We start from the raw sequence: 24,999 nt of genomic DNA, 5'->3' as shown, positions 1-24,999 counted from the left end.
ATAGAAAATACCCAGTCTGTCTATGAAGAGTAGAGGCTGGAAGATGGAGCTCTTAACCCCAGTAAATTGTCCTCCTGCCCTGTACTTTCAGCTCCATTTGATCCTTCAGCTGCTCACCCAAAGTACTGATTAATTGGGAAAACATTAAAAGAAATACCACCCTCTTCTAAAAGGTTTCTAGTATGTCAACTTTGGCTGATTCTTAATTTTTGGAATTTGCTTCTCAATTTCAAAGTTCATGCTAGATTTCTCCTTCAGTGCCAAAGTTAATGAAGAGCTGGCTATAGATGTCCTATGGCCACTGGCTTTAGTGTCCTGTATAAGAATCTAGCCTATGCTCAATGGATCCTGCTATGAGATACTATATACACACTATCTCCTTTCTCAGGGTGGTTTAGTGATGCTCAATACTATCAGGGAAGCCAATTTCTCTGTGGTTAGGATGAACTTGAGTTGATCCACCAACCCTGGGCCCTTGTGGCTATGGATGCCCAGTTAATCCAGCAGCTGTGAGGGTGAAGGATGTCACCACAAAAGAAATCAAAGATGTGTGGCTGCACCAGCCACACGCTCAGCCCCTGGGCGTGGGCACGCGGTCTGCCCTGGATAGCTGGGCTCATCCAAAACACATTTAGAGGAGAGTCTTGGGTCTCATGTGTTTTGGTAACTAGATCAGGAAGCCTTCTCTGCCTCCTTGGGAATAACCTGGTGCTTTTACTAAGACTTTTACCCTGACTTCTAAAGTCCATGTGGACTATATAGAAAACCTTGTGGATATTTTTCTAGCCACGTATAGAGCTTGTAACTTGAGGGGAACGGAAACACATCCGCCTTTCCCATTGACTTTCTGTAATCAAGTCTTTTTAGAACAAAAAGTCCAACCCCTTGCTATTTTTAATTCAGGGATGCTTGTTGGCTTTTGCTGAGACATTGATTTGATTAGTAGCATTCTGTGGAACTACAGACATGAGATGTTGAGCTCACAAATGTATGATTCATTTCAGGATTCTGAAATGAGAATCGTACCTATCAATGGCACACTGGAGGCTGGGAGATTCTGAGAAAGCATTTCCTGCATATAAATGGGACAAGTGATGAAAAAATTTGCTTATGGTTATGCTTCTGAAGCCAGGGACCACCCCACTGTGCTCTCCACCCCAGAGAAGTGACGGCTCTATGGGAAACTGCTGGGATTAGACAATCCTGCATTTGGACACCCATATGCTGCCTCATTTATCTACCTGTGACAGGGACAGTATTGGAAGAGAATCAAAAGATGACAAATTGCTTCTGGTTCTAAAGGAGCTGTTCAGGCTGGGTGCGTGCCCAGAGGGAACCAGGTTTCGTGCCAGGAACCATTGCTTCCTCCCATTCTAAGGCCACATTTTGGCAAACACTGACCAGCAGATGACTGTTGTCTCCTTTCACCAGTGGATTGCCAGACACTTGCTCTGAAAAGGCCGAAATGCAGTCTTTCTGACGGTGACATGTGCAGCAGAGGGCAGACCTGCCCGCACACTGCGGTGAGGGCGGATGGTGGGCATGAAGCGAGAGTTCTAGATGATAGAGATTTTCTTCCCTCTGGTTGAAGCAGATGAATAACAGGGAACGATTTTTCAGGATTCCAGAGTAGACAGAGATACAGAATCCTAGACTCTGGGAAAGACTGACTCATATGAGACAAGTAGATACAAATGTCTAGGATGCTGATTCCTGGAATCTGCTTTCGGGGACACAGATCCCCTCATCCCCAAGCTTTGGTAGGGAGGAGGCATATCAGGAGTTTCTGTATGGACCACCTAAGCAGTATAGCCCTGCACACCTCCTCTGTTTACCAGCTGGGGGTGGGGAGGTCAGCCAAGGCTGCTTATCATTTTGGCTACAGCCCTTGCTCCTTCCTTCCAATGGATGCTTGTCTTTGGGAATGACCAAATAATTCATGGTCAACCTCCTCAGTGCTCTGGAGAGGAGCTTTTCTCAATCAATCCAGTCTGTGATTGTACCCTGCCATGTGCTGGAATCCACAAGGCACAGGTGTCTCCCTGTGCTGCTCCTGGACACCATGGCTCTTCCAGATGCTGCGGTCCCATTGACTTATTCTATCCTTGTGACAACCTCTACCAGACAGGTATTATTATCTCTATTTTTTTAGGTGAGGAAACCAAGGCACAGAGGCATGAAGGGCTGGCTGAAGATCACATAGGCAGTGTCAGAGCCAAAGTCAAGGCCAGGCAGGGTGGCTCCAGGGTCGGGCTCTTTCCTAACCACAAGGCTGCCTGGCAAACACAAGGACATTTCAAACACAGCAGCTGAAGCCCATGTGGGAACTGAATCACTCAGGCCTTCCTCTTCCCAACCCTCTGGAATCCAGTGGGTGCATGGGGCTGAGTGCAGAGCCTGCAGCGTGAAAAGTCAGACACTCATCTCCAATCCCCCTATTTGCTCCTGAATTCAAGCCGGACGGCCAAATGCTGCTTTGTGTTTGTTTGTGTTGAACATTCCACTGAGTTGCCCAAGACCGCCTCATAGATGGTGTCTGTTCTTCCCCAGCAGAGCACCTGGCCCCTCCCCTCACACCTCCAGTCTCTGGCAATGCTCTTGCTGCCAGCGGCTGTGTTCCCTGCCTAACCTCATTATACATTTCAGCTAAAAAAACGCCTATTTTTCACGTGGCGGCAACGCATATTTATAGCATGAGCCACATGCCAAGGCATTTTCAAATTTACTGTTTCTAATAATACCCTTGGAGCATAAACAACATACCCATTCCACAAGTGGGCAAACAGAGGCAGGAGGTCACAGCAAGGTTACAGAGGAGTCCCAAGGTGCCAGGCCTCTGGAGTCACCTCTATACAAGTCTCTTCTGGAATTGCTTCCGTTCAACTTCCTCTGTAACAAACTTATCTGGGGCCCAGGAACGAGAGACGTTATCGAGTTGCATCTGTCTGTATTCTACCTCTCCCAATACTAACGAGCAACTCCAAGCTCTGGTGGCAGGGACTTTAATGCTTATCTTTCTGCCAAACCCTATTCTCATTAGTAGGTTTAGATGCATGAAGCACACACTTGGAGGTTTTGGTCTGCATCATTCTTCATCGCCCGTTGTAACTAATCGGCATGCTGAATGGATTTATTCTCATGCAGAACACAACCAACTGCCTTCAGCGCCTGAGAAGTGATGGTAACTTTTGTTCTGATGGAATCTTTTGGCCAGGAAACGAAAGGGTAGATTGAAACCCATAAGCAGATTGAATAATCTTCCTTTTGGCCTAAAATTGTAAGAGTGTTTTTCAGACAGAAAGCTCAGATGCTCTGGGAAGGAGACAGGAGAAAGCTAGAGAACGTGTTTATTGCACTGAAGTTTGGAATTAGAAACTGCAAATGGGAAAACTTTCTTAAAGGTACATTTGCCTCCTATAGTTTGCGGCTGCTATACATTTCTTCCCCTGGGAAATTCATAGAAGAGGGCTGCAGGGAGAGTGAGGAGTCTCGAGTTCTTGTCCCAGCTCTGCCTTTATCTGTGGTGTGACCTTAGTCACTGAATTTCTTTGAGTTTCCAAATTTGTGAAGCTAGCACTCACCTGAGTACCTTACTGAAGCTAGAACTCGCTATGCACTTTATGGAAGCTACGACTCACCAGGCACCTTCCTGAGTTCTTCTGCAAGTCTAATCGAGTGGGCTTTGAAAGTGTGGTGTAAACAGCAAGACGTCGCCCAAGCACATGGAAATTCTGCAGGTAGACGATCAACTTCAATAGGCAGCATCGAGAACAGAAGCCTTTCAACAATGTTTTCAAGGGGATTGTTTCCCAGAGACACTGCTGAGAAGTGATGTTGGCGACTGCGGCCAGGGAAGACGACACCCTTGTTCACGTGTTCACCGCCTCTACTCATGTTTGTCCTGGAGTCCTGGTCCTGCCACCTACAGTGATGCCTGGCACGTCCCAGGTACTCATAAACGTGAGACAAGTCAAAGATGCCGACCGACCTAAGGATTTTAGTTCCTCTGGCACTGAAAGCTCTTTGGTGGGGCCTGAGGGAGGGGATTTCTGGAAGGCTCAGTGTAGGATGACCAGCTGACTTAGATATAAGGGACCTGGACAAGATGGTCACTACCTGAATGTCCTCTCTGAATATCCATTTTGTCTTCTCTCAGAGGCAGAGAATAAAACATCTGACCTAAGTCCTGGAGATTTAGAGCCTGGGCTGGCCTGCCTTTCAAAATCTCTCTCTCACTTTCCTTTCTTCTCCCTTTTATGTCCCCATTCGTTTCCATTTCCCTTGATGACATCATTCACTATCAGGAATCCAACAGAATCACACCTCTTCTATTTTTCCTGCATCAGATTATCGCCTCTCAGATATTTCCCTGGTCCCTGCTGGTGGCTTCCTGCCACCAGCTAAATCTTCTCCCTAACAGCTTGTGGCACTGGGTATAAAACTGTAGTCTTTAGCAGGACTTGCACTTGGAATTGTCGCAAGCGCTTTGTGCAACAGTCACCAGAAACGCACGTGCACTGGAAGCACTGCGGTCTGGATCAAGCTCTGAGTGGTGCACGTGGCGGGAGAATGACAGTTGGGCTAGGGAGATGTGATCTGCGGGGGATTTCCCCTTTAAAAAACGTACAGCAAAAGCCTGCCTGAGCCAATTCAATATTCATAAATGGAAAGCAGAGATGGCGTTTCTGTTCCGCCAAGAGCAATAGCTATTTATCACGGCAAATGACTGAAATAGTTGTACGTACAATGCTTTACTTGGTGCTGTAAATTACGGTATACAGAAGATTAAACTTAAGCCTAATGCTACCCTTGAGCTTCAACAGCTGAGTCCTATAAATGGATACCCGTGAAGAGGAGAGAATCTTTTCCTGGTTACTATTTAAAAGTGTATCTCTATTAAAAGCTTGCTTTAAACATAAATTATCAGGGAGCCTGCCCCAGCCTTGGGCTGGCTCTTCCTCAGGGCACTGACTTACACAAGTCACATTTAAATGACACAGGGACAGGCCTGAGACTTGACCTTCGGAGGGATGGCAGAGGAATAGGAATGAAGGCAGAAGGCCTTCACAGAGCACTGAATGAGCACTTCCTTTCAGACAGGATGACCTGGGCTACAGGGGGACGAAGAGGACTCTTCCAGGCCTCAAGGAGACCTTCAGAAACAAAATGATCTTGAACCCCAAACCATTGCAGAGAGAAAGTTTCTTCTGGTACCTGCTGTCTTGGAAAGTATCAAGGAGATCTGATCAAGAGCCAAACCCCCCACTTTTTCTACCTAAGTTGTATTCTCCAAGCACTTGCTCCTCTATCTAAGTGAGGTCTCTGGACTCAAAGCAGCAGTGTGCCCAATGGGAGATGTTAGAAATACAGACCAACAAATCTGTGTCTGCTTTCTAACCAGATTCCCCAGGGATCTGTCTGCACATTCAGGTTTGAGAATCAAAGCTAGGTAAGCAGGCGCAGGGAGAAGGATCCCATCCCGTGTCCCCACTGTAAATCATGACAAATGACAAATCTGATTGGTGAAAACAGGCCCTAATGGTGGACCACAGGTTTTGTCCAAACCTACTTTAAAAGGAATTGAGAGATAGATTTTTATGAGCTGGGAATGGATCTGTGGCTCTGAATTTGAGAGACTTCCCAAAGCACTTTAGGGTGTAAAACAGTAAACTAGAAAAATTTCATGTCCTTTAAAATTAACCAAGGTGTTTCTAGTCTCACTGTGAGTCAGTTGATTGAGAATGCATGGCCATTGTGTTCTGGACCCTGATTTCAATTCTTGTAATTACCAGTTGATTTTAAGTGGGTGAAATAATGCAAAGGTCTTTGGGTTGTTTGAGAAGACAGAGATTCTGGATAACTTTAGTCTTTATTAGAAAACGAATTATAGTTCAGTATTCATGTTAAAAATGTAATGCTAATTACTAAATAAATAGAATTTTAGAAGTAAAATTTATTGTGGCCAAGTGAGCAAAAGGAAAAACAGAGAGAGCTTAAGGAAAGTTTTACTAATCTAATGGGAGGCAGGAAAAAAAGAACAAAGAAGCAAATACAAAGCAAGGTAAGCAAATGCAAATTAAAAGAAAATAAGTCCACATACATCAAGTAATCACAATAAATATAAATGGATAAAACTCACCTATTAAAAGACACTATCAGATTGGACTTTTAAAAAAGCCAGATATACACTGCTTACAAGAGAGACACCTAAAACAAAATGACACAGAAAAGTTGAAAATAAAAGACTAGAAAAGATAAATGAGGCAAATACATACTGACCAAAAGAAAACTGAGTAGCAATGTAAATCAGATAAAAATAGAACCTGAGGCAAAGCAATAATTGGCATGAAAACACCACCTGTTAAACCTCTATGTGCTCAGCTGCACAGTCCCTGGATTGTAAAGCAAAGGTGTCAGAGTTACAGGAGAGACTAGCACCTTACAACCATCAAGGGAGGTTTAAAACTTCCTGCTCAGAAAGAACAGAGCAAGCAGAAAAAAGTGGTGAGGATATAACAGATTTGAACGAAATAATATATATGGAATCCTGCCCCAAAAGAGAGATTATGTAAGATTTCCAATTGTACAGGAGACATTGACAAAAACTGGATGCTAACTAGTCGCAAAGGAAGTATCTAAGTTATAAAATGGGTAACACACCTAACATTCTCTGACCACCAAATTTCAACTAGAAATAAAAAATAAGATAATAGTAAGGCCACCCTCTTACCACCCTCTACATTGGAAATCTAAAACCACAAGCCTAAATTAACACTTGGCAGACAGTGCGATTTTATTCTGTGTGGCCTAGTTGCTATGGGATCAGGTTAATTTACATGACGTTTATCGGGAGGATGGCAAGATACAGGAAACTCTCAGACCATTATAGCTTCATTATTTTGATGTGCACAGGTTAGTTACAACCTAGTCCTGTAGCTAGAAGCTTCTGTTGGCACATTCCCCAGCCGTGGCCCTTTTCTGCCACATTGTACCCATCTTTTCCCACTTGCCAATGCTGGCTGGATTAATAGATTGTCCTTGAAGTGCTCCTGGCACCTGGGAAAAGGTGTTATCCAACTGATGTGGTATCTTACAATTAATGGTATCCTGGAATTGAGAAAGTACCAGAGTTAATAGTGTGTATGGGACTTTCTGTTTGTTCGGTCCATAGGGCCAAGGACTTCTGAAAAATGACTGGGGACAGCTGTATAGGGGATACCTAGGAAAAAATGGAGGTTCCCCTGTATCTTGAAAGATGAGCTCACTTTCCAAGAAATTCCCCCAAGCAAAACCAAAAATAGCTGGATGTGTCTTCCCCTGGCCTGTGCTGCTAGCCCAATACAATTCCAGTACTATTCGATAAATCAAATATTACAAAGAAAATCTAGGGTTAGGGGTGTAGTTCAGTGGTAGAGTCCTTGCATGCATCAAGAAGTCTGGGTTCAATCTTTAGTAAAACACACACACACACACACCCCAAACAACCTAAAAAAGAATGGAACACTGGATCATGCTAATATCAATTGAACCACACTAATGACAGGCCTGTAAGTTCTCTGGACAAGCGAGGCTGAGGGCAAGAGTGAAAAAGACAAAAGACCATGGCTCTCCAGCTTGTGCACTGGGTACCATGGAGATCAAAAGAGTGCAGTGGTTTCTTGGCTGTCACAAACATTATAAGCCAGAGTAGAGAGGCTCTCAGGGGCAACCCCTTCTCCTCTAGATCTTTCTACTGATCTCCCACTATCTTTGCCACTTTCACCCCTGTCCCTTGGACAGCAGCTGAGGCAAAAGGTGGTTGTAAAGGCTGGAGGTTCCTCATCACCAGACACCTTAGAGTGTCACAAGTTGTGAGAATATGACAGAGGAAGCGAGGCTGGGAAAGTGGTAGGATTTTGATGGAGCTGCTGTCCAGCTCCTGCCTCCCTAACTGCATAGGTAAACTCCACCAACAGGTACATGGAGATAGTTCCATCACTAGGATGTCAACCCAGAGCTATCAGTCAAGCAGGTCACTGAGTTAGGGGTCTGTCAGGGTCAGAGTCAATGCAACCTTCATATTAATGAAAATGCTGTACTTGGTTAAGAAGGTTAGTGTTTATAAGAAGGTACTTGTTTAAGAAGGTTATAAATGGGGTGGGGCAGCCACTTACAGAAAACCATGGGCAGGATGCAAACTAAGCCTTGCTTGTTCTAGAAATATGCACCTCTGGAAATGGCTCAGGAATTTGAAAAAATAATTCAGGTGGAGAAAAGCAAAGTATCTGTGTTGCTAGTAAACAAATAAATCACAGGGTTAGTAAAAACAACAACAAACAAACAACAAAAACCCCCACATCCAATCTTAGATAGAACTCTGGAATCCCAGTGTTGTAAAACAAAGACTATGGCTGCTTTCTCTGGAAAAAAATTATGATTCATTCCATGTGAAGTGGGATTCATCAGTGAAATTGTTGACTTACTCTTTCATCATTTATTCCCAATTTACATTCCTCGCCACCCCACCCCCCCAATCCATTGCTTTCCAGCCTGTCTCCTATGCAGCATTCCCCAATTTGCACTTATCTTTCAAAAGTGCCTGGCCTGGGAAAGAGCAGTAGAAAGTTCTCACATAACTGTGAACACCAGTATTGCCCCGACTTCAGGATGCCATTCACTGCGGGATGCCACCTCCACTTAACAGCACCCTTTTCCAGGGGAAAAGCAAAGGAAAATCTGTCCTAGGAACAGTCCACATGATGGGAAGGAGCAATCTGACTTTGCAAATGAGAGGACTCAGAAGCTTCTTCAAAGACCTGTGCGTCCCAAGGCATGCCTCCACTGGGTCCCTACGGTGTAACATTTAACGCAGGGCAGCTCTTTGTGACCTTCCCAAAGGAAAACTAGGATAGTGGAGAGGGGTTTCAGCATCAGGGCATGAAGTGACAATCGTGTATAATCAAAACTACCCTTGAAAATCCATCTGCTTAGAATGTATAGTGTACATGGCTTGGGGGATGGTGGACTCTCTCCACAGCCAGTTTTTCCTCCAGGATTAGAGAAGATCTTTATTTCTCTGCTCAGACATCAAATGAAGGAGTGGGCTTCTGTTTTGGGGGGGAAGGACAAAGATGCATTATTGTTACTGTAGCCAAGTGCAAGTAGATGACTTCAGATAAGAAACAGGCAACTCCAATGTGAAATAGGTACATTTTTGGTTTCCACCACAAGAGCTCTGGAGGCTTTGATAGCTGAAGCTGCTGTGAGGCTCCAGGCAGCGGGTGTTGACACCCTTTCCCAAGGATATGTGCCTACCGGAACTCTTGCTGTCTGGGGACTGACTTGCTCTTCTAGAGAAGGAACATTCTGGGAAGTGCTGTTCTACTTGTTGCTGAGGACGGGGAGAATTCCAGAGTGACCTTTGAATCAGCACTGGCAACATTCTTTTCTCAGATTTAAATAAAGCAGTGACTGTTACCCTAATTCTTCTCCTCGGTTGATACAGCTCTGAGGAATGGAATAGAGCAGCCTGTACAGCAGGACATGCCAGGGATGAGTCGGAAGTGGGAGTCATGTTACAGCAAGACCCTCAAGAATTCAGCTGTGGTCAGGATCAAAGCAGCGGCCCTCCAGTGATTGCTGAGGAAGGGTGTTCACCCTGCCATCCGCCTTTCCAACTGCATCTGAACAGAGAGGATCATTCTCTTTCAAGTAGCCAGATCTTGCAAATGAATGTACTCGCTTTACACATGGCTACTGGCTTATTCACAACTGGCAAGCTACTTTTCCTTCTTTGTGGGTTTCTTTCTTTCTTTTCTCCAAGATTAATTTTTTTAAAAAGTCTACTGAATGCCAATGTTTTAGATCCTGCATTCACTGTGCTAAATTGGGGAATCTAATGGTGAGCATGACAGAGTTCCTGGTACCTTGAAACTCCTAGTGTGTGGGTAGGGGATGGATAAATAAGCAAGTATTTGCAGTGGCCATCATATTTGCTAATATTGGTGAAGCAGAAAGTGCTGAAGGCACTTGAATTGGGGATCAGAGGATCCTTCCATTTGCCTGTTTGTCCTAAACACTGTGGGTATCTATAGGAAGTCAGGAAATGTGCTACATTGCTGAGACTCAGGGATGTATGAGGCGCAGTCTTCGTCCTCAGCAACTCCCTCCCGGTACAGGTAATTCCACTGAACAGCAGTTGTCCTACAACAGGACACAAGGAGGCAGCTATAAGACACGGGATGGCACAGAGGTACCAACAGACAATCTGGTTGGATGGCAGCTGACTAAGCACAAACAGATCAAACACTCGTGGTGCTGCCAACCTAAAAAGGGGTCTACTGGTCATGCAAAAATGAAGCCACCTGCCCTTGCAAAAAAAATTTCCAAGACACAACTAAAATGGCTACTGTCAAAGTAAGCAACCTTCAGTGGCCAATCTAGTGACCCCCCCACTCAATCTCTTGCACTGGACATGGTCTAAAAAGCACTTTCTTCTCTTGGTTTCAACATCTCCACCCTCTATTCCTTTTCTTGCCAAATCGCTGGCCATTTCCCCTAACCTATCTCTAAATAAAATAACCTATCTCCTCCCTTATCCAACCCAATCCAACCCAATCCATCAGTAAATTCCATCAGCTAGGTTTCCAAAATGGATCCCAAGTTTATCCTTTTCTATCCACCTTCATGATACACCACGATCTATTATCACTAACCATGCATTACATTAGCCCCTAACAAGGTTTCCCAGGCTGCACCTGTCAGAATGAACTTTGAATTTCCCAGTCAGAATGAACTTTGGAAAACATAAATGAGATTATGTCTCCCTCACTCAACATCTTCCAGGGTCCTCACATCACACCCAGAATAAAACCCCAACTCTAGACTCTGGCCTGCAAGACACTTCACTTGTGGTCCTTGCCCACTGCTCTGAAGCCTTGAAGATGCCTGTTTTTGTTCTTGCTATGTTCTCTGCTGCGACAAACCTTCTTTACCAGCTCTTCATATGGTTTGGCTGTGTATTGTTTTTTATTTGACATATCCAAACATAAACTTCAAGAAGGCTAAGCCTTTCTCTGTCTTGTCTCCTCTGTGTCTGCAGTACTAGAACAATGACTGCCATAAAGTAGGTGTTCAATAAATCTTTTTCAAGTAAATGAATTAAAATCATGAGCCTCGGAAGAAAGAAATCCAAGAGATTCAGACTTCAAGAAATAGGCTTTGGGGGCTGAGGTTGTGGCTTAGTGGTAGAGCACTTTCCTAGCATGTGTAAGGCACTGGGTTTGATTCTCAGCACCACACATAAATAAATTAAGGTCCATCAACAACTAACAGAATATTAAAAAAAAGATATAGGCTTTGATGAGTATAAGTAGATTTTTTTAAAAAAGTTAAAAATGAACTCAATATTACTGAAGTTATAAAGATCCTATTAATCTATCTTTAAATTTGAGCTGAGCCATTGTATCTGGGGTAAGTTTGTCTGCAACATTTCTACTGAATTCACACAATTATGCAAAAAAGGGAATTTTGTTGTATAGGGAGGAAATTATCTACCATTGAGGGTCTCACGGATCTGCTTATTTGTTGTTGATAATCAAGAAATTGCAGACAGAATGGATGGGAGAACACGTATGGTACCCATGTCACCTCTTTCACAAGCTTCCTTTATTTTTATTTTCTTATATTTAAAAGTCTATTTCAAATGTTGTGGTTAGGACTTTAAACAGATTTGGGATTATCAGTTTATTCCTCCTTTCCTTAAAACTGTGGACAAGTTTTTCACCCAGGGAAATAATCAGATAGGATCAATTTCACAGATTAGGAGGGTGTGAAGGAGAAACCAAGCACCTGTCATTTCTCTAGCATACTTTTTAGGATGAAAATGAGCTTTCCTGCATCAAAATTTAGTTGTGGTGGTGCAGGGAGCCTAAGATCAGAACATTCAACCAATACAGTGGCGAATGCACTCTGGGGTCTAGGTTGGAATCCTGGTTCTGCCACTTACCCTGATCTTGAAGAAATTTCCTAAATGCTCTGAGTCTTCCTTGCTTTGCTGAGAAATAAGGATAATTCAACCATAGCATCTTAGGGCAGTGACAGATAATGCATTAAAGGGCCCAGCACATAGTAAGTACTCAAAAACTATATTAGCTTTATTGTTACTGTTTTTATTTTCCATAAGTGCAATTAAAAAAAGAAACCAGGGTCTGGGACCAGGTCAAACTGCTATGTTCTTGGGCCAATATTAATTCTAATTTGAGCAGTAGCCAAGTTCAAACTATAAAAATTTAAAGTGGAGAAAGTGCTTGGGACTGGGAATGTAGCTCAGTGATACACTGGTTGCCTAGCATGCATGAGGCTCTGGGTTGAACACCTAGCACTGAAAAAAAAAAAATCTAAATAAACCCTAGTCCTATTTAATTGTAGATTCTTTCAGTTGTAATGTTTGGTTTAAGGTTTAATCAGTTATCCCATCACTTCTTTCCTTAGAAATAGCCTTAGGATCTATCATAGGGATTTCTTTAAGATGTATTGTGTGATTACACTTTACTAAGGACCATGGAAAGATGAAGAAGAAAACATGATTATTTGTGATCATAAAGAGCCTCAAAACTATGTCAATACCAGGAATTAATTCTGGATCTGCGATACACTGATCAAATTAAAGTTTAAAAAATCCTAATGATATCAAGTTTGCACAGATTAGCATGCCCTAGCCGTGGCTTATTAATTAATGCTGTCAGACGTGATAAAGAATAGATTCAATGAGACCAATTTCTTTTAGTTATTTTATACTTCTCTGGTGTCAAAAAATTTAGTTTTATAAAACGGACAACTGACAATCACAACAACAAAAATTTTATCTCAAAAAGCAAATCCAAGTTAATTGACAAAAATCCCCAATCTCTGTGCCACAGCCATCAACACCTTCAGAAAGGAGGTCCTGGCAGGCTAATTAGCTGGTGATGGGATCCCTGATGCCCCAGGAAGCCCAGGGGCACTGACACTGGCTGGGACTCACTTTCTCTTGGGCTTAGAAGCACAAATGGTTTGTCACTTCCTCAACCAGAGGTCACCTGGAGATAGAGAGCATAGAAAGAACAATAGCAGGAAGCCTTGGAATCTCATTAATTAGGCTCCCATGTGTACCACTGCTGGGTGGGCTGCTGCCGGTACCCAACCAGCATCGGCATCTGGATGCACACAGAAGAGCAGGTGCCAGCCAGGACATGCCATGCCGCGCTCCAGGAGCAAGTCACCGTCACTCATTTATTTTGCGGCTCAGCCTCTCAGCTGTAGCTCACAGTTCATTAAATTCCACTGCATCACCATCAACATGCAAAACAGCTACTTGAAGGGCATTCAAAAATACAATCAGAAAAGGGAATGAAAAATCCTCTCCGAGAAAGAAGGAGAAAAATTGAATCCGCTCTTGTCTGTTGAAAGACATGTTGGTTCCTTGGTTCTAAACCATTAAAAAATAATAATAATATATTTGCAGTGCCATCCAAGGATTATCTCTGAGGGGTGGGGTGTGGTTCTCTGCTCAGAGGATGAGTGCTAAATGGGGTTGAAAAATTCTATGGGCTCTGTATAATTTCTTTTGCCTTTTCTTTTCTCCATTATTTTATTTTATTATTATTATTTTTTTATTTTACACTTCTGCATATGCCTGTGGTGGGGAAATGATGCTCTGTGTGAGTTGAAATAGTCAACTTTCTATATGTGGCTGTGATACCACAGAAGTTACTTCTGGGCTTAGTGTGCACATGCTTTGGGAAAAATAATTAAGTACAGAAAAGCACAGAATATGATATAACGAATGGGGCATGTCATGTTTTGTGGTGGTGGTTCTCAAATGAGGGTGCTTTTGTCTCCTAGAAGATATTGGTAATGTCTGAAGATGTTTTGGGTTGTCCAGATTAGGGGCGGGGTCTAGGGATTTGGCTCAGCAGTAGAACCTAGCATGTGTGAAGGCCCTGGGTTTGATTCTCTGCACTGCAAATAAATAAATAAATAATAAACCTAAAAACAAACAAACAAACAAACAAATAAAGATTAGGAACAGGGCAATGGCTGCTATTCTATCTGCTGCTTGACATCCCATGACAACATACAGGATGTCCCCACAACAAAGAATTACACATCCCAAAATATCAATAGAGCTGCTATTAGGAACCCATGCTTGACAGTAGATAGCTAACATTAGAAAATAAGGACATTGGGGCTGGGGATGTGGCTCAAGCGGTAGCACGCTCGCCTGGCATGCGTGCGGCCCGGGTTCGATCCTCAGCACCACATACAAAGATGTTGTGTCCGCTGAGAACTAAAAAATAAATATTAAAAAAAAAAAGTTAATTGTTTAAAAAAAAAGAAAATAAGGACAGAGAAAAATTATTTTCCTTTCACTTAGGAAAGTCCAACAATTTCATAAATGTTCAACCCAATTATAAAATTATAATTTGAACTGACCTATTTACTTTATCTTTAATTATGTTTAGATGTGAGGGGTTCCCCAAAATCTCATGTGTGAGAGATAATGCAAGAAAATTTAGAGGTGAAATAATTGAGTTATGAGAGTCTTAACCTAATCAGTGCATTAATCCCCTGATAGAGATTAGATTAACTCAGACAGTGGTAACTGCAGGCAGGTAGGGCGTGGCTGAGGGAGGGGGCGTGCCTTTGGGGTGTATTTGGTTCTTGGTGGGCAGAGCTGTCTGCTTCCTGGTGTGAGGTCCTTCCATCACACCCTTCCACTATGATTTTCTGCCTCCTTTCAGACAGTGAAGCTGGCCTCTATGGACTGAGACCTCTGAAACTGTGAGCCCTCAAATAAATTTTTCCTCCTCTAAAACTGTTCTTGTCAGGTCTTTTGGTCACAATGACGAACAAGCTGACTAAAGCAAATTACAATATTCCAAAGTGACTAAAAGAACACTATTATTAGCAGTAGTATTTTTTCCATGATACACACCTCATACCTCCTTGCCTTTGCACATGTGGAAAGAGGGTACCCTGCCTCAGTATTCCTGTTGAGGAAAATGGCCTCAGCACTCGGTCTAGGTGGAGGTTACGTCCCACCACAGCACGACACCAGAGGGATAGTCACAAAGGACTTTCTCTCCCTCCACAATACCACAGATGACAATCCTTTGGACAAGATTTCAATATGGATCTCTGAAACTCATCACTTGGTTAATGATAGCATTTTTTTCTTAAAGTAAGCCAGCCTTGTTCTACATTGTGCTTTCCATACGCAAGCAAGTTCCTTTAATCATCCTGAAAACCTTATGAGATTACTATGACTCCATATTAAGAATAAGGAAATGAAAGCACAGAAACTCTAAGGCACCTATTCCAGGTCACACAGCTAATCAGGGACAGAACTGGTATTTGAAACTAAGCAGATTGATTCTAGAGAGGCTGCACTCAACCGGTAGACCCTTCCAGTGCATTGAGCCACACCTTGGGAGGACAATCTGGGATAGACAGAGATGCCTGCTGAGTGGAATCAGGCCTTCCATTTTCTTTTTCCTACAACTATCCGGACCATGTCAATCCATCTAAGGAAATTCAGTATTTGAGGGATCCCTCCAGATCCTAGATTTTCTGGGTGGAGGTCTGAAAAGTATCTGAAAAGCCCTTGGCACAGACTTAGAAGCAGACTCAAGAAGGCTGACACAGGTCGGGTGGCAGGAGCATGGCTCTCAGAGGTCCTTCATCCCCCTGCCAGGAACAGGGCTTCCAAGCAGTGGCTGTGTCTGCTTTCTGTCTGGGACATCAGCTTCGGCAGTGTCAGGGGCAGGACTGTGGCCAGGCATGCTAGGGGGCCACACAGTACCCTTATAAAGCACCCAGACAGAGAACCCAGAGACACCTGAGCTTTGTGGCGTTTCCAAAGGAGCCACATTTTCTAACGAAAATGTCAAGCACTATCTGCTGGGCCAAATCCTCGGGGCTCCTGGCAGATGTGATCCTGTTCTGGCGACAATCCTTGCCTCCAAGAGTGTGGGAAGCTCAAGATGAATCAGAGGCGAAAGTCCATGGGCTGACCTGAGCACACATCCCCTGAGACGGGTGGGGAACGAAGACAGGAAACCCTTGACTAAATTGGTTTTCCCATTTTTCATAAGAAACTTTTGACTTAATAAAAAATAGACACATTTTATTGACAATAATAGCTACCCTTTCTTTATTTCCTTACCATGCACCAGAAAACTATATATGCTGCTTTTCAGAATAACTCCACAAGGCAGGCACTGGCCTTCTCATTTTATAGATGAGGAAGAGGAGGCTCAGAAAGGTCACCTCATCAGCCCAAGGTTACACCACTAGAAAATGTCAGTCAGGATCCTAACCTGGATCCATTTGACGCCAAAATTCATGATTTCTCCATGATGGTATCCTATTTTTCACATTGCTACGGTGACTTGTGATATAAGAAGAAATATATATTTGGTCTTTGTCCCCAGTTGCTGACACAGAGCAGCTAAACCCTTGTAATTTCTTGAGTGCTGGCATGAAGGGCACATTTGTTTTTGTATCTGGTTTTGGTTCCCAGTTTCTGGACACTGAGCTTTGAGGACCTTTGCAATCTGTGGAGTTTCTGTAGATAGTGAGAAGACTGATAGTTAGGTCCCCAAAGAGGTTTTTTTTTTTTTAAATTTTTTTATTTATTTTATTCATTTTAGTTGTTGATGGACCTTTATTTTTTATTTATATGTGGTGCTGAGAATCAAACCCAGTGTCTCACACATTTAAGGCAAGTGCTCCACCACTGAGCCACAACTCCAGCCCAAGGTTTGTTTTTTTTTTTTAATATCTTTTTTAGTTATAGATGGACACAACACCTTTATTTTATTTATTTATTTTTATATGGAGCTGTGGATCCAACCCAATGCCTCACACATGCTAGGCAAGCGCTCTACCACAGAGCCACAACCCCAGCCCCCCCGCAGAGAGTTTTAAGGTGAGGCTGAAGATTGAGTTTATCACCAATGGCCAGTGTTTTAATCAATTATGGCTGTGTAATGGAACTTCCAAAAAGCCCCTCAACAACAAGAGTTCAGAGAGATTTCCAGGTCGGTGAAGGCAACCACATGTTATTCGGGTAGCACCACAATTCTATGGGGACCCTTTTAGACCTTGCCTTATGTGTCTCTGGCTGTTCATTTGCATCCTTTATAATAAACCAGTAAATGAAAGGAAAATGTTTCCCTGAGTTCTGTGAGTCATTGCAGAAAATTATCAAACCTGACGAGGGGTTTGTGGGAATCCCCAGCTATGGTCAACTTAGACATCAGTGTGGGTAATCTGAGACTCACTGATTGTGACTGGCATCTGCAGCAGGAGGCTGTTTTGTAGGGCTGAGCCTTTAACCTGTGGCATCTGCACTAACTCTGAGTAGCTACTGTCAGAATCAAATTAAATTATAGGACACCCAGTTGGTGTCCACAGAAAATGGCTTGGCATGCAAAGCCCATATATTTGGTGTCAGAAGTGTTGAGTAAGGGCTGGGGTTGTGGCTCAGCGGTAGAGCGCTCGCCTCGCACGCGCAAGACCCTGGGTTCGATCCTCAGCACCACATAAAATAAATGAATAAAGGTATTGTGTCCAACTACAACTGAAAAATAAATTTAAAAAAAAAGAAGTGTTGAGTAAGAAACATTTTTTCTTTAACTCCACAACTGACTGCCTACACACACACAACACACCCCTCCATTTAGCTTGAAAGGCTAGTATACCAAGGTCTTGAATGCTGCCATGCCCCTGTGATGAACTCATTTTCCGGGTGCTGGGAGTACAGAATTGAAAAGGAATCTCCTGGTGCTGAAAGCAGAGACAGTCCACAGACAACTGCGTGGCAGAAGGTGCCAAGTAGCATAAGAGAATAGAGTTCTACGGATATCCAGAGAGAGGAGTCCCATCCCCGCTGGGGGCAGTGTGAGCAGATGCCATGAAGAAAGGGGAGGAAGTGAACTCCAGGCCTCGCACCAGTCATGTCCGGACAACCCTGCCAGGCAGGCTGACTAACCCATTATACAGATGAGCAAACCGAGATGGAGAAGATGAGCTGACCCTTCTAAGGTCACAGAGTAGGGAAGTCCTGTGAGCCTTTGTCTGACTCCCAAACCTGCCATCTCCATTACATCAACAAACATCAAGTGATGCTCTATGGAGCCCTGGTGGTGGGACTGCAGGGGAGTCGGAGGAAGGCCAGGTGGGTGGGGCTTGAGCCCCGCCCCAGTTTCACTTCAAGAGCTCCGCTTTCAATATTTGTGTATAGAGAGAGGTGGTGAGATGACGACGCAGCAGGCACTTCCCTCACTGTTATGAAGCTGCGTGTGAAATCAGGCTCAGCACCTGCCCGGCTTTGAGGCCCCGGGGGCAAGACACTGAAATCTCCTAAGCCATAGCTTCCTCAACTTCAATGGATACCAATTCATACCTCCTTCACAGGGCTGTTACATGCTCAAAGATATGGAAAGCACTTGGCACAGTGCCCGGCCCTGGACACAGTAGAATTCTTATTAACTTGCTGAAGAGAGCAAGGGTCATTACACAAGGTGAAACAGCAGAAAAAGACAGACTGGTAGGGACTGAATGTCTGTGTCCTCCCAAATCCATACGCTGAAACCCTAACCCCCAATGTGACAGGGGTGGACTTGGGAGGCAATTACATAATGAATGGGGTTACTGCCTGTAAGACAGGGGCCCCAGGGAGCTCTCTCGTCCTCTTTCTGCTACATGAGGATACCGTAAGCAGGTGGACATCTGCAACTCAGACAATGGCCCTCACCAGAATCCTGTCATGCTGGCACCCTGACCTCAGATGTCCAGCCTCCACAACTGCAAGCAACGAATTTCTGTTGTTTATAAGCATCCACCTCTGGCATTCTTTTAGAGCAGCCTCAACTAATCATGAAATTATAGGAGAAATTCTTAGACGAACTAAAAAATACTCCCCAGAAGAGTTGCCATGGTTCTGAGCTCTGCCTTGCATTCTCTCCCAGTCCTGATAAATATGGGTCTTGGATTATTGGTACGCACACCTGGAAGAGGAGAGAGGCTTCAGTGCCTCAATTTGCTGAGCTGTGGTTATGTCCCCACTGCTGCCTGTCAGTTGGCTCAGCAAGAAACTCAATGGAGACCGGGCTTCGAGTGATGAAGTCAGTAACCCCAAAGCCCCAGACTAATTTTCTGCCACTGCTCAGAGCAGGGCGCCACAATGCCATTTGCTTTCCCATAAGCTGAGTCTTGGTTCTTGCACCAAAAGCCCCAAGGCAGAGGGAGGCATGTGTATCAGCCACACCAAAGTCCTAGAGCTCCTCTGCTAGCCAGATGGGGGGTTTGCCCTTAGGCAGATTCTGCAGGGCAGGGGGATGCCAGGTCCCTTTTAAGGTACTTCTATCAAAGACGGCTGGCAAACTAAGTTCCCAGTGAAGGTTTGAAGGCTTACAGTACAGCGTAAGCTCCCCAGGGCCAGGATTTTCACTTGTTTTGTTCACTGCTGTACCCCAGTGCCTAGAGTGGTGGCAGAGTCCTGTGAAGGGATGAGTGCACGGTGACCACGTTCGGGATGAGCTCCCGGCTGCATCGTTATGAGGTGCAAAGAGGCAGTGGAGCATGGAGCTCCCAGCTCATTCACGGAGCACTGGTGGGAACTTCTTATCACTGCTCTGCTTTTGATACCCCACCTGTCACTTCAGCTGGAGGCACCACCAACGGGCCTCTGACGGTTCCCCTTCGGAAATGTTTGACCCTGTCTCTCTTCCAGGAGGAAGACAGGGCCATTTGCCACAGAACACTGAGCAAAAAGGTCAACTCATGCCCAGAACATGCCTGCTCTTTTCACACTCACACTGCCAGGAATGAAAATGTTGGAGATGGGTACGTCCACAGGAGTTACCTCCTCATGGAAGAGACAAGGAAACCAAAGTCAGGAGACGTTAACCAAGTAACCCAAGGACAGAGTTGGACTCTGCCTCTCACCAGAGCTCTTTACACAGCATTTTCTAGGGCCCTGTCTCTGCTTTGTCCTGTCAGTCTTGCCCCTTGAGCTGGGTTCTCTTTCTGCATGTTACAAGCACAAAATACACCTACAATATATACACAGAGGCCTTGTATATACGTAGATATATATGGATCATATACACGTGTTCATAGATGATATTAGTATATACATACACTATTCTATAGTCCCAAACACATTCAATTCTTTTATCCTTGCCTATTTATTACAGCATGGTGATAAATAAAGGGACAGGGGGAAAATCAGAAATCCCCAGTGTGAGAAAGGGGAAATGTGTCATTTGCAAAAGCTCATTCAATATTATAATTGCTTTTTTTAAAAGTACAATATTGGATGTGCTTCAAAACTTTAACAATAAAGCAGAATTTACATTCATCAAAAGGGGCTCAGGAATTCATAAAACATATGGGAAATACTGCTCTGGACTCACTGTCTATGATGGTTTTGGCCATCATCTGGGCCAGCTCCCTGTTCAAGACAGGAAACTTCCACCCAGTGAGATTCAAAGGCTTCTTGTCTAAGACAAGCTGGCCGTTCATTCATGCCTGAGGGAGTGGCCATGTGCGCTCTGTCGTTGTCCACGGCATCTGCGCTGAGTGGAGTAGGGGTGGGGGTGTGCTGCTGATCGACTGAAGGAACTTATCACACCAAGGACGTTAAGATACAGAGGGAAAGCGAGTTCCCAGACACAGCTGGATTTTTTTCTTTTTTTTTTTTCTATTTTTTTTTCAAAGAAAAAGGGGGATTCTTGGAAACGGATAAGTGGAACTTGAGGTTTTATATGCCATTTCCTGGGGTCAGCATCCAATGGCCCATGCACTGGGCTACCTTTGGTTCCAGCCCCCTTATGTGAGTCTGGGAAACCGCTCTCCAGTCCCCTATTTCAAGAGGAGAAAATGTCAGGCTGCAGGAACGTGTCCTCAAGCCACTGCTCTCCCCTCCCCTTGGTTACCTGCAGAGGTCAGCAGGTTGGGCGGATGGTTTCAGTCTAGCCTCATCTACCATGACAAGTTGCAGGTTTTCTCTCATTTTTCCTCCCACAGGACCGAGCATTTCAGCAGGAGGACTACAGATCCTAAAACAGTTACCCTTTGAGCAGAGGCAGCAGCCCCAGGAAGAGTCTACCCACAGCCTTGGGCAAAGACAGACACTGGGGGGCCCTGTGGAAGGCGACTGTGCCCAGAGTGGCGGCTGCCTGTGCCCCTGCTGGGTGCAGGAGTCCACTTACCGCAGTGCGACTGGAAAACTTGTGGCTTGACGACCTGATTACAGGCACTGCACACTACGAGATAGAAGTCGTCATGTGCTGGATAATGGCCAAATAAGTGCATATCTGTGGGGAAATGAAAACAATGTTTTTTGAAAAAGCAATTAAGTCTCAGAAGGCATACAGTTTCCTCTTGGAATTTCTTCAAGGACAGTTTTTCAAACAACACACGCAGAAAGGCAATCATCTTTACTAAAGGAAATGCAGTCTGTCACAGTGCAGCTCCCCAACTCTCAGAGAAGCAACTGCCTCAAAGAACGCCTCTTTGCACCCCTGGAAACGGGCTGAGATGACAGTTGGTCTGGTCAGCAGTGTCAGGGGCTGCCCGATTACATGCTGGGGGATGATCCCGGTGGAAGACAGAACCCAGGTGGTAGTGGGACCCAATGAGGCTCTTTATTTCAGGACTGTGGGGACTCCCCCAAGCCTTTTCCTATTTCAGCAGTGGTCCCTTAGGTGAGCGAGAGGGAGAACTCAGCTGCGACTAGCAAGAGGAGTCAACGTGGCCCCAGCAGTCACCTGATTTTCCCCATCACCTGTGGGAGACACCAAGGCTAAAGGGATCCTGCAAACAAGTGACTCATTTGTTGCCATCATTATCCATTATTCATTCAGTAAATATTTAATGAGTGCCTCTGGGTGCCAGGCATCGTGCTAGGTGCCAGGGAGAACTGCTCTCCTGGAGCCTCTGATAGCAGAAGGAGAAACATCATAGACCAAGGTAAGGAATTTGAACCTGATTTTAGTAACAATGGGATATCACTGAGGGATTTTAAGCAAAGATATGTGGGACATACCAATGAGACATGAATGCGTACATCCACATGAAAGTTCATCGGCTATTATTCAGGATATCCAATAAGTGGAAATAATCCAACTGATTGTTGGCTACCAACTGATAATGGATGAACAAAATGCATCATATATGTAAGAGAATACTACTACACATCCATAAAAAGCAATGAAGTATCAACAAGTGCTACAACGTGGATGAACCCTGAAAACGTTATGCTAAGAGAAAGGAGCCACACTCAAAGCCATATACTGTATGCCTCCATTTATATGAAATGTTCAGAATAGGCAAATCTGCACAAATAAAAAGCAGTTAAGCTGCAATGGACAGGGAGGCCTGGAGGGACTTGGTGTGAGGGATCTATTTGGTGGAGTGATGAAATGTTCTAAGATTGACAGTAGTGTTTGCACAACTCCGTGAATACACTAAAAAACTGAAGTGTATATTTCAAATGTGCAAACTGTGTGATATACAAATTATATCTTAAAAAAAAAGCTGTCACACACACAAAAAAGTCAGTTTTGTCTGAGGAACCATAGTCACTTCTCCTTGGGCACTGCTGTGTGGCCACAGGGCCCTGGAGCATACCTCTGTCTGCTTTCAAGCGAGCCACTTAGGCTCTAAGAACAGGGTAGCCACAACCTCACAGAGTTAATGGAAGAATTCATGACATTGTATGCACAAAGGTGTCTCTGTCACAAATCCCCTGAACTTCCTCAGGTTGAGAGTGGAAGTCTCCACCTATGTCTTTAATGAAAACCGGAACACAGGTTCCCAGACTGTGATCCTAGGCCAGAAGAAAGAGTCGAGGTCTCAAGAAGTGGGAAGGCTCATTGACAACCCCACAAATGCTTTAATGGAGGATCCACGGCTCTGCATTCCCTTATCAGGGCAGCCCTGATGCTTTGGGGGAAATGGAATGGGTACACTTATCACACAGCGAGGAGCAGAGACCAGTTCTCTGAAAGGAGGCCAACAAATGGGAGGGTGGGTCTGGCGGGCCTGGCTGGGGACTCCCCTATCAGTGACCTCCTCTACCAGTGACCTCCTCTGGTGTGGGGAGCAGATGGAGGGGGAGGAGGAGGGATACAGGCTCAAACAAATTTCTAAGTTACAGGTCCCTCTGGGTGGGTGTGGTCTGTTATTCACTCCTCTTGGGGGCTTATCTGCCTCCACTTGTACCTGTGTTTACATCATCTGCCTGGGCGTTATGCAGGGGAACATTATTATCACCTGGGAGGTGGGAGACCCCTGGGAAGAGAAGCTGAGAGAGCCTGAAGCTGCGACAATAGTGAGGATGTGGGCATTGGGCCCACCAGATGCAGGCCAGAGCTATGGGAGCCCCAGGGAGACAGGACCCTCGGTTTAGAGCCTCACAGCAGGAACACGTCCCCCCTGGAGCTTTAACTGCTGATAACACTCTTGCTTCACTTTTCTTTGCAGGTTATTTTTATAAAATAGATTCATTTTTTAAATAACAGAAACAATCCATGCTCTTTGAGGATACATTTGAAAAATACAGAAAAGCCAGAAGACTTTTTAAAAAATGACTGGCAACCTGTATTAATGCTTTGCATCTCATTTAGATTTAAAGTCACATTTTCTACTCAGGAACATGCAAAACCAGGAACTGGCTAGGGCTAAAACTTACTTATTTGTTCAATAGGAATTTATTGAGCTGTCTTGTATCCCTTCTGCAAGAGGTAAGCTATGAAGGAATAAAATTCATTAATTAAAAATTTAAAGAATCCACCCGAACCAAGCATTATCACAAATTTCTTTTGTTTTCAATTTTTTTTAGTTGCAGATGGACACAATACCTTTATTTTATTTATTTATTTTTATGTGGTGCTGAGGATCAAACCCAGTGCCTCATGCGTGCTAGGCAAGCACTCTACCACTGAGCTACAACCCCAGCCCGCATTATCACAAATTTTTTAAGCATCATTTTTTTTTCCCCCAGTGGTGGGGATCAAACCCAGGGCCTCGTGCACGCTAGGCATGTGCTCTACTATTGAGCTATACCCCTAGCTTGAGCACCTAGAGTCTGGGCCAGAGTCTGAACCAGGTGCCAGGAGGCTGAGACCGGATGCTGTGAGGTCTGGATTCTGTCTCTGCACCTTTGTTGTACATGCCTGATGATCCACTGGGGGCTTGTCAGGAGCCGTCTAATGTCCCATTCTTTTGTATTCTTCCAGTGATCTGCAGACCCTACCCCCATCTCCTCACATGCACACACAGTTGCTGTGTCACTGAGTTCTAGGTCAAGGTTAGGCTAGTCAGAGATGTATCCACCTGGGCGTGTGTTCCCCTCAAGCCCTTTGCTTGCTGGGACTTTTCATGGTTTACCTCTAAGGCAGTTTCAACCTTGCACTTGTCTGTTTGATTCTTGCTGGGGAAACTGATCTTAGAATCTCCTCTACAGGCCGCCCAAGGTCTGGGAGCCCGGCAGATGGGGAGCAAGGTAAGAGCTATTGGCTCCCAGAAGTCCTCCACTTCACATGGCTGGCCGTTCAAGGTCAGCATGCTGTTTGATTAGATTAATAAGGGCTGGGGATGAATAGACCAGACACAATGCTGGCACTCAATATTTTCTCTCTCTTCCTTAATTTGTCCCCTAAGTAAAATGTTGAGTGCACAGCTGCGTGCTGACGTGGGCTTCCACCAGCCTGGGGGGCCACTTGCGTATCCCCCTTCCTAACTCCACATTCAGGGTTGTCATGGTGGTGGCTTGAAGTCAGCCATGGTAGGAGTATTTGCACCATGGAAATGGGCAAACACTACAACCAGGTCTTTTCTTTGGAGAGCTGGTGGTTAAATATTTACCAGTGCAACACGAAATGCAGATGGGCAAAAGTGAAGAAGAAAAGTGAAACCCCCCGTAATGCCACAAACCAGACGATAACCACTGTGGACGAGTTACCA

General features: G+C 44.6%; 1 protein-coding gene across 12 annotated transcripts in view; it reads right to left on the bottom strand.

The window, feature by feature from the left end:
* Window positions 1-24,999, bottom strand: part of Atxn7l1 (ataxin 7 like 1) — a 234,968-nt gene that overhangs the window by 132,467 nt on the left and 77,502 nt on the right. For 11 of the 12 annotated variants that reach the window (XR_007341581.1, XM_048786122.1, XM_048786123.1 and 8 more), the window contains one exon: window positions 21,243-21,347. Coding sequence is in view for 11 of the 12 variants with exons in the window: in XM_048786122.1 (XP_048642079.1) it covers window positions 21,243-21,347 (105 nt within the window). In the remaining variant the exon portion in view is untranslated. Of the gene's footprint in view, window positions 1-21,242; window positions 21,348-23,725; window positions 23,783-24,999 lie in introns of all 12 variants that reach the window. The other variant, XM_048786125.1, reaches the window with a different exon arrangement.

The sequence above is a fragment of the Marmota marmota genome, unplaced genomic scaffold, assembly GCF_001458135.2.
Source record: "Marmota marmota marmota unplaced genomic scaffold, marMar, whole genome shotgun sequence".
NCBI classification, from domain to species: Eukaryota; Metazoa; Chordata; class Mammalia; order Rodentia; family Sciuridae; genus Marmota; species Marmota marmota.
This window is presented reverse-complemented; position numbering and strand designations above follow the sequence as displayed.